The following is a 12151-nucleotide window of genomic DNA, read 5'->3' on the forward strand; positions in this document are numbered from 1 at the left end:
AGAATAATAGTATCTGCAGTTCACCAAGTCCATATGTTCTTGGGCACGGCTTCTTTACCAGATCATTTGGTACCCAAGAGAGATAAAGAAATTGTGTGGAAAAGGTGCATCTGCATTGTAGAAATAACACAGTTTGACACCACTTTAACTGCCACGGCTCTAGCCTACAGAATCCTGAGATTTGTAGTTTGGTGAGGCACCAGGGTAGAGAAGGCTAAGGGCTTGGTCAAATGAAAAATCCCAGCATGCCATATGGGGCTTACAGGACTGTAGATCTGCATTATTTTTACAGTGTAGATGCACCCTGGGACAGGTTCCTATGCCACCAAAAAAGAGCAATTCAATATGTTTCAGCAAACTTTTTATTCAAAACTAACAATATGCGTGTTTGAAATTAAAGAACCAGATCAAGTCAGGGCTGCATGCATGCATGCATGCATGCATGCATGCATAAATATATAAATAATAAGCATTCTGAACCTCCTAGAGATTATCTGAAAGCTTCTTCCAAAACGTATCCAGGGCCAATTTGTTATTTCTTTCTCCTGCTTCCAGTTTTCTTATTACAGTTGCCCCTCCATTTTCGTGGACTTGAAATCCGCATCCCTCACCCATTTGCAGGTGGCAAACAGAAGGGGACAAAATGGGGCATGCCCCCGTGGCCTATGCCCACAGGTGCCTGTGGGTGTGCACTGCCATTCAAGCTAATGGGCCTTGAATATAGGCAAGTTTCCATTTTCATAGGGGGTTGGGGTGGGTCTGGAACAGATCCCCCACAAAAACGAAGGGGCGACTGTATTTCTTTTTGGGTGATCTCTATTCTTTTTCTTTCAAAACATGTTGTGGGAAGCTAGTAAGGCAGAATCATCTGCTTTTCTCCTTTCTGTTGGGCTGCGTATGCATGATCAGTAAGGGTCCTCAAGGCAGCTGCTTCTTACCTTGCCTGATGTAGGTCTGGCTATGGGATGGAGACAGATTTGGTTGCCTTGGTGGATGACCTACACTGGGAACTGGACGGGGGAATGTGTCCCTGGAGGTCCTGCTGGACCTCTTGGAGACTTTTGATACCATCAACCATGGTATCTTTGGGTTGTCTCTCTGAGATAGGACTTGGGAGCACTGTTATGAAGTGGATCTGGCCTTTCTTAAAGGAGCCAATTCAGAAGGTGGTGGGTGGGTGGCTGTCAAAGGATAGTTGATGCCAAGCTGGGGGGAAATCTGAAACCCAAAGGGCTGGCAGCTACAAAGAGTTATAGTGCAGGAGACACTTAAGAGAGTCCCGAGTTTGAATCTCGCAGTGAAGAATTGGCGGGACAGTGAACATCACTGTCACATAATTGGTGGAAGCGGTGGTATAAAAAAGATCCATTGTGCTGCCATCCAAGAAAAGTAATTGGGTGGGTGAGTCTTTCGTGACATAATTGGTGAAGGTGAGACTATGGGAGGAGTAGGTTTGAAATTTGTTGATGTTTCGTGTGCTCTGAGGGGTGAAGAGCCACTGAGGCTAGGAAAGGCCACTGTGAGAGCAGTTAGAAAGGGTTTTAGCTGCCCAAGAAAGGGACAAAGAGTGTCCTTAATTAAATTATTGTAGTGTCCTACGGAAGACATAGTGTTTGGTGAGTAGTGAACTCACAGGTACAAAAGATATAAAAGTTTAATAAAGGTTCTGTGAGAATTTAGGAGATTATCAAATGAGCAAAAGTGATGGGCCATCACACATGGGATGCGCCCATCACTATCGCACAATTACATGAAGATTATCATATCATGTTGTGTGACATCGCAATAATCGTGTCATTACCCCGTGAATAAATAGAAAATTTCCTGTCACTTTTTATTAATAGGATTTTCCCATTACTTAAAAAGTGACACTAGAATTCCTCTTTATTCACAGGATAATGACATGGTTGTTGTGATGTCGCACGACATCATTTGATAATCTTTGCGTTATTGCGCAATAGTGGCAGAAGCATCCCACTATGCTCCCCTCGACTGATCCACTTCTCCTCTCTCATCCATCCAGCCTTTAGTTTGAGCACAAATAGTTATGCCTGCTGGAATTTGGTTAAGTTCTTTAGCATTGTTTCATCCTTTAGATTCTTTATTACATGCCCCTACATTTTACCCTTGACTTATCCACAGGTCATATCAAAATCCATAATTTTGGCACCAAAACCTGCCCTCGACTTATATATGAGGTCAACTTATAGCCGAGTATATACAGTATATAAAGCTATAAAGAACCAGTTGCAAAGACAAGCTAAAGAAACTGTTAAGCTGTGTAACTAATAAAGTATTTATACGTCATAGCCCTTGTGAACACCATCCAGTAAAAGAGATACTGTATTCAGCCTGACTTGTAAATACATTTCTTAATTTGCTTCAAAAAGCGGCTGTCTGTAGTAATTTCAGAAATGCATTAAAAATACTACCAACATTGAGAAAAGTCTTTTAGCTTTGGGACACACTAGACAGTGGGTGTGTGGCTGTCAAAGAATAGTTGGTGCCAAGGGGGGGGGGGATTGAAACCCAGAGGGCTGGCATCTACAGAGAGTTATAATGCAGGAGGCACTTAAAAGAGTCCTGAGTTCGAGTTTCACCGTGAAGAATTATTGGGTGGTGATCATCAGCTTCACATAATTGCTGGTACCTTAAAAAGAAGTGAAAGGTTTTGAGAGATCTTGGCAGTGCCACGTTGTCACCTTCACCTTGGCACAAATATCGTCCCCAATAGTTTGCACTGCTTCAAAATGCATGTCAATCATCTGTGCATCATCAACCCAGGCAGCCCAGCTTGATAACTGTGTGTGTGTGTGTGTGTGTAAAATTGACAGAAGATTCAATTCAGTGGTTTTGCAACTACTTGCCTCACTATGAGCTGCAAAACCACTGAGTTGAATCTTTTTTAAAATTGATAGAAGATTTGATTCATGGTTTTGCAACTACTTGCCTCACTGATTACAAGGAGTTGCAAAATCAATGAATTGAATCTTCTATCATTTTTTTAAAAAAACCATGCGCCCATAGGTCACACCACATGCACTTAGTGCAGAAAAATGAAATGCACAGATATAGGATGGGTGACACCTGGCTGAACAAGACTATGAGTGAAAGGGATCTAGGAGTCCAAGTAGACCACAAGTTGAATATGAGTCAACAGTGCGATGCGGCAGCTAAAAAGGCCAATGTGATTTTAGGCTGTATCAATAGAAGTATAGTGTCTAGACCAAGAGAAGTAATAATGCCACTCTATTCTGCTCTGGTCAGGCCCCACCTGGAATGATATTGTGTCCAGTTCTGGGCACCACAATTCAAAAAGGAAATTGAGACACTGGAGTGTGTTTCCCCTCCAGAATGATGTGATTCAGATCCATCGTTCCCACTTGTTGAACACCCTTCGGAATCAATTCTTTCCAAAAGAACAGCTAGGAAACTAGTGTCTGGCAAAAATGTTTTTTTTTTTTTTTTTGCGTTTGCCTCGCTTTTTTGCAACAGGAATCAATCAAAGTAGGATCGAAACCAGTTTCAAATGGGAATGAGGGTCATATAACCTGATTTGCTTTAAATACCATCGTTTTTGATTTTGGATACACAGTGGAAACAAATTGATACATGCAGTTTCATCCCTGAACCATGTATGATGCTCATCCATGTGTTCAATGCCTTCTCCAAGTTACCACAAACCAAGAATAAATCTTTTGCAATCCCATAAATTGTGCCTCTTTGTGCGCTGTAGTGGTTTGAGTGTTGGACTCTGATTCTGGAGCCCCACTGGGTGACTTTGGGCCAGTCACACTCTCTCAGCCTCAGAAGGAAGCAAAGGCAAACCCCCTTCTCAACAAATCTTGCCAAGAAAACCTCATGATAACTTCATCTCAGGGTGGCATACAGAAAATAACTTGATGGCACACAATAACAACACAGGTGCTGCTCTCTTGAAAGGGTTAAACTGAATGAGGTTAAATTCCTAGAGAGACCAGAAGGAAAGGAGGAGGAAGCTGTCATCATCCCCCATACACACACACATATATACACATACACACCGTGGGAAAGTCTCCTTTGTATTTCCCATCAATGCAAGATGAGCTTCTTCCACAGGGGAGGTGAGTTTTGTAAGGGTTTTTATTGGGGGGGGGGGGAGGCAGAGGGGATGAAAAGACATTATCTAGGAAGCCCACTGCAAATGACACAGAGGGATCAATATGATTCAAGAAACCAATGTAGAACAATATTTATGAAAAAGCCAGTCCCTGCATAAAAAAGTGTAGCAGGTCAGGGAGGGGGAAATGTGGATGCTCAGCATCCTAACCCCTTTATGCAAACAGATCTTGCAGACTGATTTTCCAGACTAACAGGGCCATATCTTTGAATAATAATAATAATAATATGCAAAGGGATCTTGCAGCACCTTTGAGACTTATTGAAGAGTAGAAGTTGGTAGATTGAGCTTTTTGAGGCTCTCAACTCCTCTTACAATTAGTTGCAGAGGTCCTAAAAGGTGCCTTAGCATACTGTCTTTCCAGACTAACAGGGCCATAACATAATAATAATAAGAATAATAATAATAAGAAGAATATACAGCAAAGGGTTCTTGCAGTATCTTTGAGACCAACTGAAAGAGAAAAGTTGGTAGCCTGAGCTTTCCTAGACTTGAGCCTCCCAACTCCTCTTTCAGACCAATTTCGAAGCTGGGTTGAAGACAATATTGTTCAGGGAAGCATTCGCAGGCAATGTGTGATTGTTTATCTGATTGTTATCTGATTTTTTTAATATTTGATATTTGATGTTTTTAATTTGTTGCCTGCTTATTTTATCTAACTTTATCTTGTATTGTTATCTGTTGTTTTATATGTATTTTGTTATTATCCTGTAGAATGTATGCCATTGGCAGGTTTTATTTTTATTGATTTTACTGATTGTATGTACAGCGCTGTGTAAATCTACAGCACTATATAAACAAATAATAATAATAATAATAATAATAATCTCAGAGGTGCTGCAAGGTCCCTTTGCATATTGATTTTCCAGACTAACAGTGCTATATCTTTGAAAAATAAGAAGAAGAATATGTAAAGGGATCTTGCAGCCCCTTTGAGAGAGAAGTTGGTAGCATAAGCTTTGCTAGACTGCAGCCTCCTTCCTCAGATGCATTTGGTGGAGAGCCCAGGGGCAGACCGATATAGCAGTCTGTGTGTGTGTGAGGATGTCCATTTTGTTGTTGTTATGTACCTTCAAGTCTTTCCCGACTTAAGACAACCTTATCGCGGGGTATTCTTGGTGAAGTTTGTTCAGAGGGGATTTGCGATTGCCATCCTCTGAGGCTGAGAGACTGTGACTTGCCCAAAGTCACCCAGTGGGTTTTACATGGCTGAACCATGATTCGAACCCTGGTTACACTCAAACCACTACACCACACTGGCTCATGCATTTCATACAGTTTTCTCAATAGTCAATTCCACTTTAACATTTTTTTGGGGGGTGAGGTGGGGTTGTTTTCACCATATTGTACTTGTTTTAATTTGTAAGCCTCCTTGAGTCTTGATTTGGGGGGAAAGACTGGGTATAAAAATAATTTATAATTATTTTCAATAATTATAAATTATTTAATTTATATATAATAACTAATTATTAATAATAATAATTCTAAGAACTCTTGGAAGCCCCACATTTACCATGGCCTTTGGAGGATTTGGTGAGCAAGTAGTCCAAAGAATAACTTTTTCGATGCTCTGAACAAAAGCAAAATTTGAGTATCAAAGTGAACAAGAATTTTAGGTGGGCTAAGTTTGCTGGGTTCTTTCTGTTCCAAAGATGATGCCACTGTGGGATTGAATAGGAAGGAAGACCTTCAGCCTGAAAATCCTTCATCAGAAGAAGAGGGAGCACCAGGAAGATCCCAAGAAAACATTTCCTTCTTGACTGAGCCTGGTGAGTAAGAATTGTAATGAAATTTGATTAACAAAGATTAGGATAAAAGAGTTAATATGGAATCATAAGAGTTGGAAGAGATCCCCAAGGGACAACCAGTACAAGCCTCTGACATGCATTTGGTGGAGAGCCCAGGGACAGACCTATATAGCAGTCTCTCTGTGTGTGAGGATGTCCATTTTGTTGTTGTTATGTACCTTCAAGTCTTTCCCGACAACCAACACAATCCCCTGACATACACCATCAAGGCACTCCCAGATGGCCATCCAGTGTCTGTTTAAATACCCCCAAAGAAGAAGACTCCAACAGTCTCCAGTTTGACACACTTTAACTTTAACCACTTTAACAGTCTCCAGTTTGACACCACTTTAACTGCCATGTCTCAATACTGTGGTTTCCTGGGATGTATAGTTTGTTGGGGCACCAGAGCTCTCTGATGGAGAAGTCTAAATGTCTTACAGTACTACAGTTCCCAGAATTCCACAATACTGAGCCATAAAGTGATGTCAAACTGAATTATTTCTGCAGTATGGATGCAGCCAGAGAGTTCTTAAATGAGTAAATGAATAAGCAATTTATACTTCAGTGTTTTCTAGTTTGGTTTGTTCTCTCCTTTGATGTTCCTGTATTATCCCTTGCCATCTCAAAATATTATCTGCTCTGTTCTCGCAGATTACAATCAGGAACACGAGCATAAAGAGAAACCATTTGGGTTATTTCCAGAAAGGGCCACATCTCAGGTAGTGGAGGTGAATTGGAGGGATCTGGATGGACTAGGAAAGCAAGATGGCAGCCTCGATGAGAACTGGATGAAAGAATCTCTTGCATTTGAAGGCAGAGACTTCTCAGAAGTCCAGCAAACATTAAATGCTGGTGAGAACAGGATCATCTGCAGCGTGTGTGGGAAGGGATTCAGGGATGACTCGAACCTTAAAAGACATCAAAGAATCCACACAGGAGAAAAACCCTATCACTGCCGCTACTGTGGGAAGAGCTTCAGCCGGAATACGAACCTTGCTGCTCATCATCGAACCCACACTGGCGAGAAACCGTATGTGTGCTCAGTCTGCGGCAAGACTTTCTGTGACAAGTCAAGCCTCAATCGACACCAGAGAACTCATTCCGGGGAGAAGCCATATGAGTGCGACAAGTGTGGGAAAAGCTTTGACCTCAGCCAGTCCTTGATAAGCCACCAGAGAATCCACACAGGGGAGAGACCGTATGGGTGTCTGGAGTGTGGAAAAACATTCAACCGGAGTCAGAACCTCCGTAGCCACCAGCGAATCCATACTGGGGAGAAGCTGCACACATGTTCAGAATGTGGGAAAAGTTTCAGCCGCAGCCAGAATCTCACGCGGCATCTGAGCAGCCACACAGGCGATAAACTGTATAGCTGCAATGAGTGTGGGAAAAGCTTCCGCCTGAGCCAGTCCCTTATTAGCCATCAGAGAATCCACACTGGAGAGAAACCATATACGTGCTCCCTGTGCGGGAAAAACTTTAATCTGAGCCAGAACCTTATTAGTCATCGGAGAATCCATACTGGAGAAAAACATTATAAATGTTCCAAATGTGGGAAGAGCTTCAGCTGGAGCCAAGATCTCCTCCGCCATCAGAGGATCCACACCGATGAACAACCATATCCCTGCTCAGCATGCAGGGAACGCTTCAATCGGCGGGAGAACCTTATTAGACACATGAGGATACACCTTGGAGAAAAAGCATTTTAAAAAAAAGTCTAGCCAGGATACACTTTTCCCTTTGTGGTTGTCCTCACATTACAAACTAGGAATATTTTGATGTGCTTTTAGAATGGTGCATTATTTTAAATTAAAATTTGTATTTGAGCTGATGTTGAAAGGATCACACAGTGGCTGTGTTTTCACATCAGTCTAAGCTAGGATTAAGGATGATACAGTCCTCCAGATGTGGATGCACAAGTCATCCTTAGCCAATGTAGCCAAGGGTGAGGAATGTGGGGAATTGCAGTCCTACATTTGGAGGGCCACATAATTCCTAGCTCTGTTCTAAGTGAGCTATATTAGCCCCTATTTGGTGTTTTAGACATGAATTGGCCAGCAGACCATGGAACACATCGGTAACTTTTCCTCATTTCTACATTTCTCCTCTCATGACCTTTTTGCCGTCTTCTGTTTCAGAGTGAGGAACTGAAGAAACAAGCCACAGTTTTCAGTTCATATGCAACCATACCATGGTTAAAAAAAGCTAGCATTCACAGGTTGCAAACCATGGTTTCTAATTGTGGTTTGCAGCTGGCAAACAAGCTATGGTTTGTTTTCCAGGAGGAGATTAGGCACAACCAACCAGAATGCCACAAAGCACAACCTGACTTATTGTTATGTGCAAACTTAACCAAGTTGGAAAGGAATCCTAAAAGAGGATCTGTCGCCAACAACATTCCATCCTACATCTGCACTAGTTGCCTTGATGGGGGAATGCAGACCAGAGTTTCAGAAGGTGAATATAAGCAGATTCAGGGGGAACTGGTCCTTAAAATATACTGGCCCCAAAATACTTAGATCTGAACAACTAGGGTGGTGAATTGGCACCAGAAAAGAATTTAGAGGAGACTGTTGTCATATAATTATGAAAGCAGACACTAGAAATTATTTTGGTCACAATGCCTTACAAAAGCTTTAGTTTTCAAATATTTGTCAGGGGTGGCAAGAAGTATAGTGTATTACAGCAATCTAACTGCAATGTAAGCCCTGTGAGCTAAGTTTAAAGAGACCACAGTTGGCCATGATCACCCAGTGAGCTTCAGAATAATAAAAAACATTTTAACTTGGGTGTTGTGGATACTAGTCTGGTCTCCTTGATTTATATATGCGGGTTGAGTCTCTGTTACCCAAAATTCTAAAAGACAAAATTGTCCATATGAATAACTAAGATAGTGACACCTTTGCTTTCTGATGGTTTGATGTACACAAAATTTGGTTTCGTGCAAAAAATTATTTGAAATATTGTGTAAATTACCTTCAAGAAATGTATGTAAAACATAAATGAATCATATGTTAAGATTTGGGTCCCATCTCCACGATATCTCATTATGTACATGCAAATATTCCAAAATCCAAAAAACTACAAAATCCCCAACAGTTCTGATCCCAAGCATTTCAGATAAGGAAGACTCAACCTGTACAACTAAAAACCTGCGAATACATTTTTTAGTAGTACAGGTTGTGTCTAAATTTAGTCAATAGGATGTGTGTGATTCTCCTCTTCCCACATTTATCCACACAATAATCCTGTGAGACAGGTCAGGCTGAGATCAACAAAGATTGATTGACCTCTTTAAATAACTCAAGGGTTATCTCAGAGAGGAAGGTGCAGCCCTGTTTTCAGCTGCACCAGCAGATAGGATCAGGCCTATTGGTTAAAATTGCAGAACATAGAATCATAGAGTTGGAAGAGACCCCAAGGGCCATCCATTCCAGTTAAGCTTAAACAGTTTTTATCATCATTAATTCCTTCCTAAAGTTTAGGTGGAATCTCTTTTCCTGTAGCTTGCATCCATGGTTCTGGGCCCTACTCTCTGGAGCAGCAGAAAACAAGCTTACTCAATATGACATCTCTTCAAATAGTTAAACAGGGCTATCATATCACCTCTTAACTTTCTCTTCTCTTAGCTAAATATACCCAGCTCCTCATAGGCTTGGTTTCCAGACCTATGGTGGTAGATTTCAACACTGAGAATAAGAACAGTTTGACCATGGCTTCAATTACTTAGAGATGTGCTGGGTCTTTCTCTCTGAATGTCTTCCAAAAGATGCTGGACAGCTACCTGCCAGGGGTGTTTTAGTTGAAGATCCTGCATTGAGCAGGGATTGGACTCATTGCCCCTTGAGACCTCTTCCAGCTTCATGATTCTATGCTTCTAAGAGCTTGTGATTGGTCCACTGTCTACAGTGGAGCAGTGATTCAAACTCATATCTCTCACTACTCAAAGCATTACATCACACTAGGTGTTATCAGCCTCCCGTGCCTTAGGCCTCTCCCTGGAGATTGACACCTGCTCTTAAAAAGACATTTATCTCCACACACCATGCTCAGAGGCCTCTTTCAGAATAGCTGGTGACATGGCTCTCATATCAGTGTGTCCATGAAACAACAGCAAGGTCTAGTCCTGAACTTAGAAGGAACTGTCCAAGGTGCAGAAGCTGTTTCGAGGTTCAACCTTTAAAGCTGGAATGAAAACCCAGAGTAGATTCAAAGAAGAGTTGAACGGGACCTCATAGCCCATGCATTCCAACCCAGTATTATGCAGGAATAAACAATGAAAAGAATCCTGAAAGATGGCCATCCAGATTTTGTTTAAAGACTTCCAAAGAAAGAGAGTCTGCCATCCTCCGAGGCAGTCCATTGCACTGTTGAACAGCTCTTACTGTCAGAAAGTTCTTCCTCACATTTAGGTGGAATCTCTTTTCTTGTAATTTGAAGTCATTGCTTCATGTCCTATTCTCTGGAGCAGCAGAAAACAAGCTTGCTTCTTCCTCAATAGGACATCCCTTTAAATATTTAAACAGGGCCATCAAGTCAATTCTTAATCTTCTCTTCAGTTCAGGTTAAAAAAGTATTCACAATGTCATAAATAAAGTCAGCTGTTGATGTTTGGCCATCATGCCAACATGAGGCCATCACACCCATCTGTCTGATGGCAGAGGCCCAACTCACTAAATGATAAATGACAAGCAATAAATATGATAATTTTCATGTAATTTTAGGGGGGTCCTGCTGCAGGAAAATGAGGGAAGAAGATAGAGGAGGGGTGCCCAGTGACGGGGAGATGAAAATGAGCGATCCAGGGATGAGAATCGGAACAAGTAAAGTGGGCAGCAGGAGAAGGAGGAATATTAGGAGCTGGATAGAAAAATAATGGCTTATCAAACTAGAAATTCCAGGATTCCATAGGATACAATGATGGCTACTAAGATGGTATCACATCGGTATAATTATGTAGTCCAAATACATCTCTGTTTCAAAATATATTTTATAAACTCCTTGGAGCAGGGGCTTGGTTACTTTATTGTTCCTGTACAAAAACGAGGTGGGAAACCCAAAGCCTTTTAAAGGTTGCTGGACTGCATCTCCTATCAGCCCCAAACATAGATGATTGATGACACTTCAGACAAAGAGTATGCTATACATTCGTCCCTCCACATTTGCGGCTTCAACTTTTGCAGATTTGATTATTTATGGATTTTGTTAATATGTTCTCTCTAGGAATATCTAGGTCCTCCAGTGCAACTCTGTGGTCAACTTTAACCAAAAGTCGCACGAAGAAGCTAGATATTCCTAGAGAGAACAATCCACTGGGCATGGCAGATGTTGACCACAGAGTTGCCCTGGAGGACCTAGAGAGGTGTTCGCTCAGGTAAAAACATAGTGGTGTTTTTGTTATTTGCAGTTTTTCCACATTCACGGGGGTCCTGTACTCCTAACCCCAGCGAATGTGGAGGGACAAGTGTAAATCATTTCAGGTTGAACCCCATGCTTGGGTATATATTAAAGAGATCCAACAAAGGAAGAAACCTCTGGATTCCCTTTTCATTTGTATGATAAATTGTGTTTTTTATAAAATGTAATTTTTCCTCTTTGTATGAGCTTTTTGTCCATATTAGTTTTCATTTATGTGAAGCCGCCCGAAGTCCCAGTTTGGTGGAAAAGGTGGAATGTTAAGTGAAAGAATAATATTAATTAATCATCATAATAAAAATCCTTGCAAACTACAATAGCCCATTTTCCTATTACTGCAACAGAAAGGTGGACAACTGTTGGATGCTGTGTTAGCCCACCTTGGAGACCTTGAAGGGCCACACTCCTGCCACATCTGCAAAGAAAATCCCCAATATTCGCCTCCAAAGGCATTTTAGGGTGTTTGGGGGCCCTTTGCCACATTTTAGGTCTCTCTGGGCCTAAAATAGTTGAATCAACACATGCAAAATCTGTGGATATGGAGGGCTGATTGTATAAACACTCTGGGTTGAAAGAGGAATGCCAGAGAATGGCCTGGGAGCCTGTGAATATGTCTAGGAGCTCATACACACTGCAGAAATAATCCAGTTTGACACCATTTTCACTGCCATGGCTCAATGCTATAGGATTCTTGGAATTGTAGTTTATTGTGGCACCAGAGCTCTCTAACAGAGAAGGCTCAGTGTCTCACAAAACTGTAATTCCCAGAATCCCATAGCATTGAGCC

General features: G+C 41.5%; 1 protein-coding gene across 1 annotated transcript; it reads left to right on the plus strand.

Annotated features, from left to right (window-relative positions):
• The first annotated feature begins 4024 nt into the window (after nt 1-4024).
• On the plus strand, nt 4025-8887 carry LOC149320708 (uncharacterized). Its single transcript, XM_089506024.1, has 3 exons — nt 4025-4103; nt 5812-5928; nt 6601-8887. The coding sequence occupies exons 1-3, from the start codon at nt 4082-4084 to the stop codon at nt 7656-7658; spliced, it is 1197 nt and encodes a 398-aa protein (XP_089362150.1). The 5' UTR covers nt 4025-4081; the 3' UTR covers nt 7659-8887.
• Nucleotides 8888-12151: the final 3264 nt, after the last annotated feature.

The sequence above is a fragment of the Sceloporus occidentalis genome, unplaced genomic scaffold (assembly GCF_023333645.1).
Source record: "Sceloporus occidentalis isolate IW3139 unplaced genomic scaffold, rSceOcc1.0.p SCAF_1, whole genome shotgun sequence".
Classification (NCBI taxonomy): Eukaryota; Metazoa; Chordata; class Lepidosauria; order Squamata; family Phrynosomatidae; genus Sceloporus; species Sceloporus occidentalis.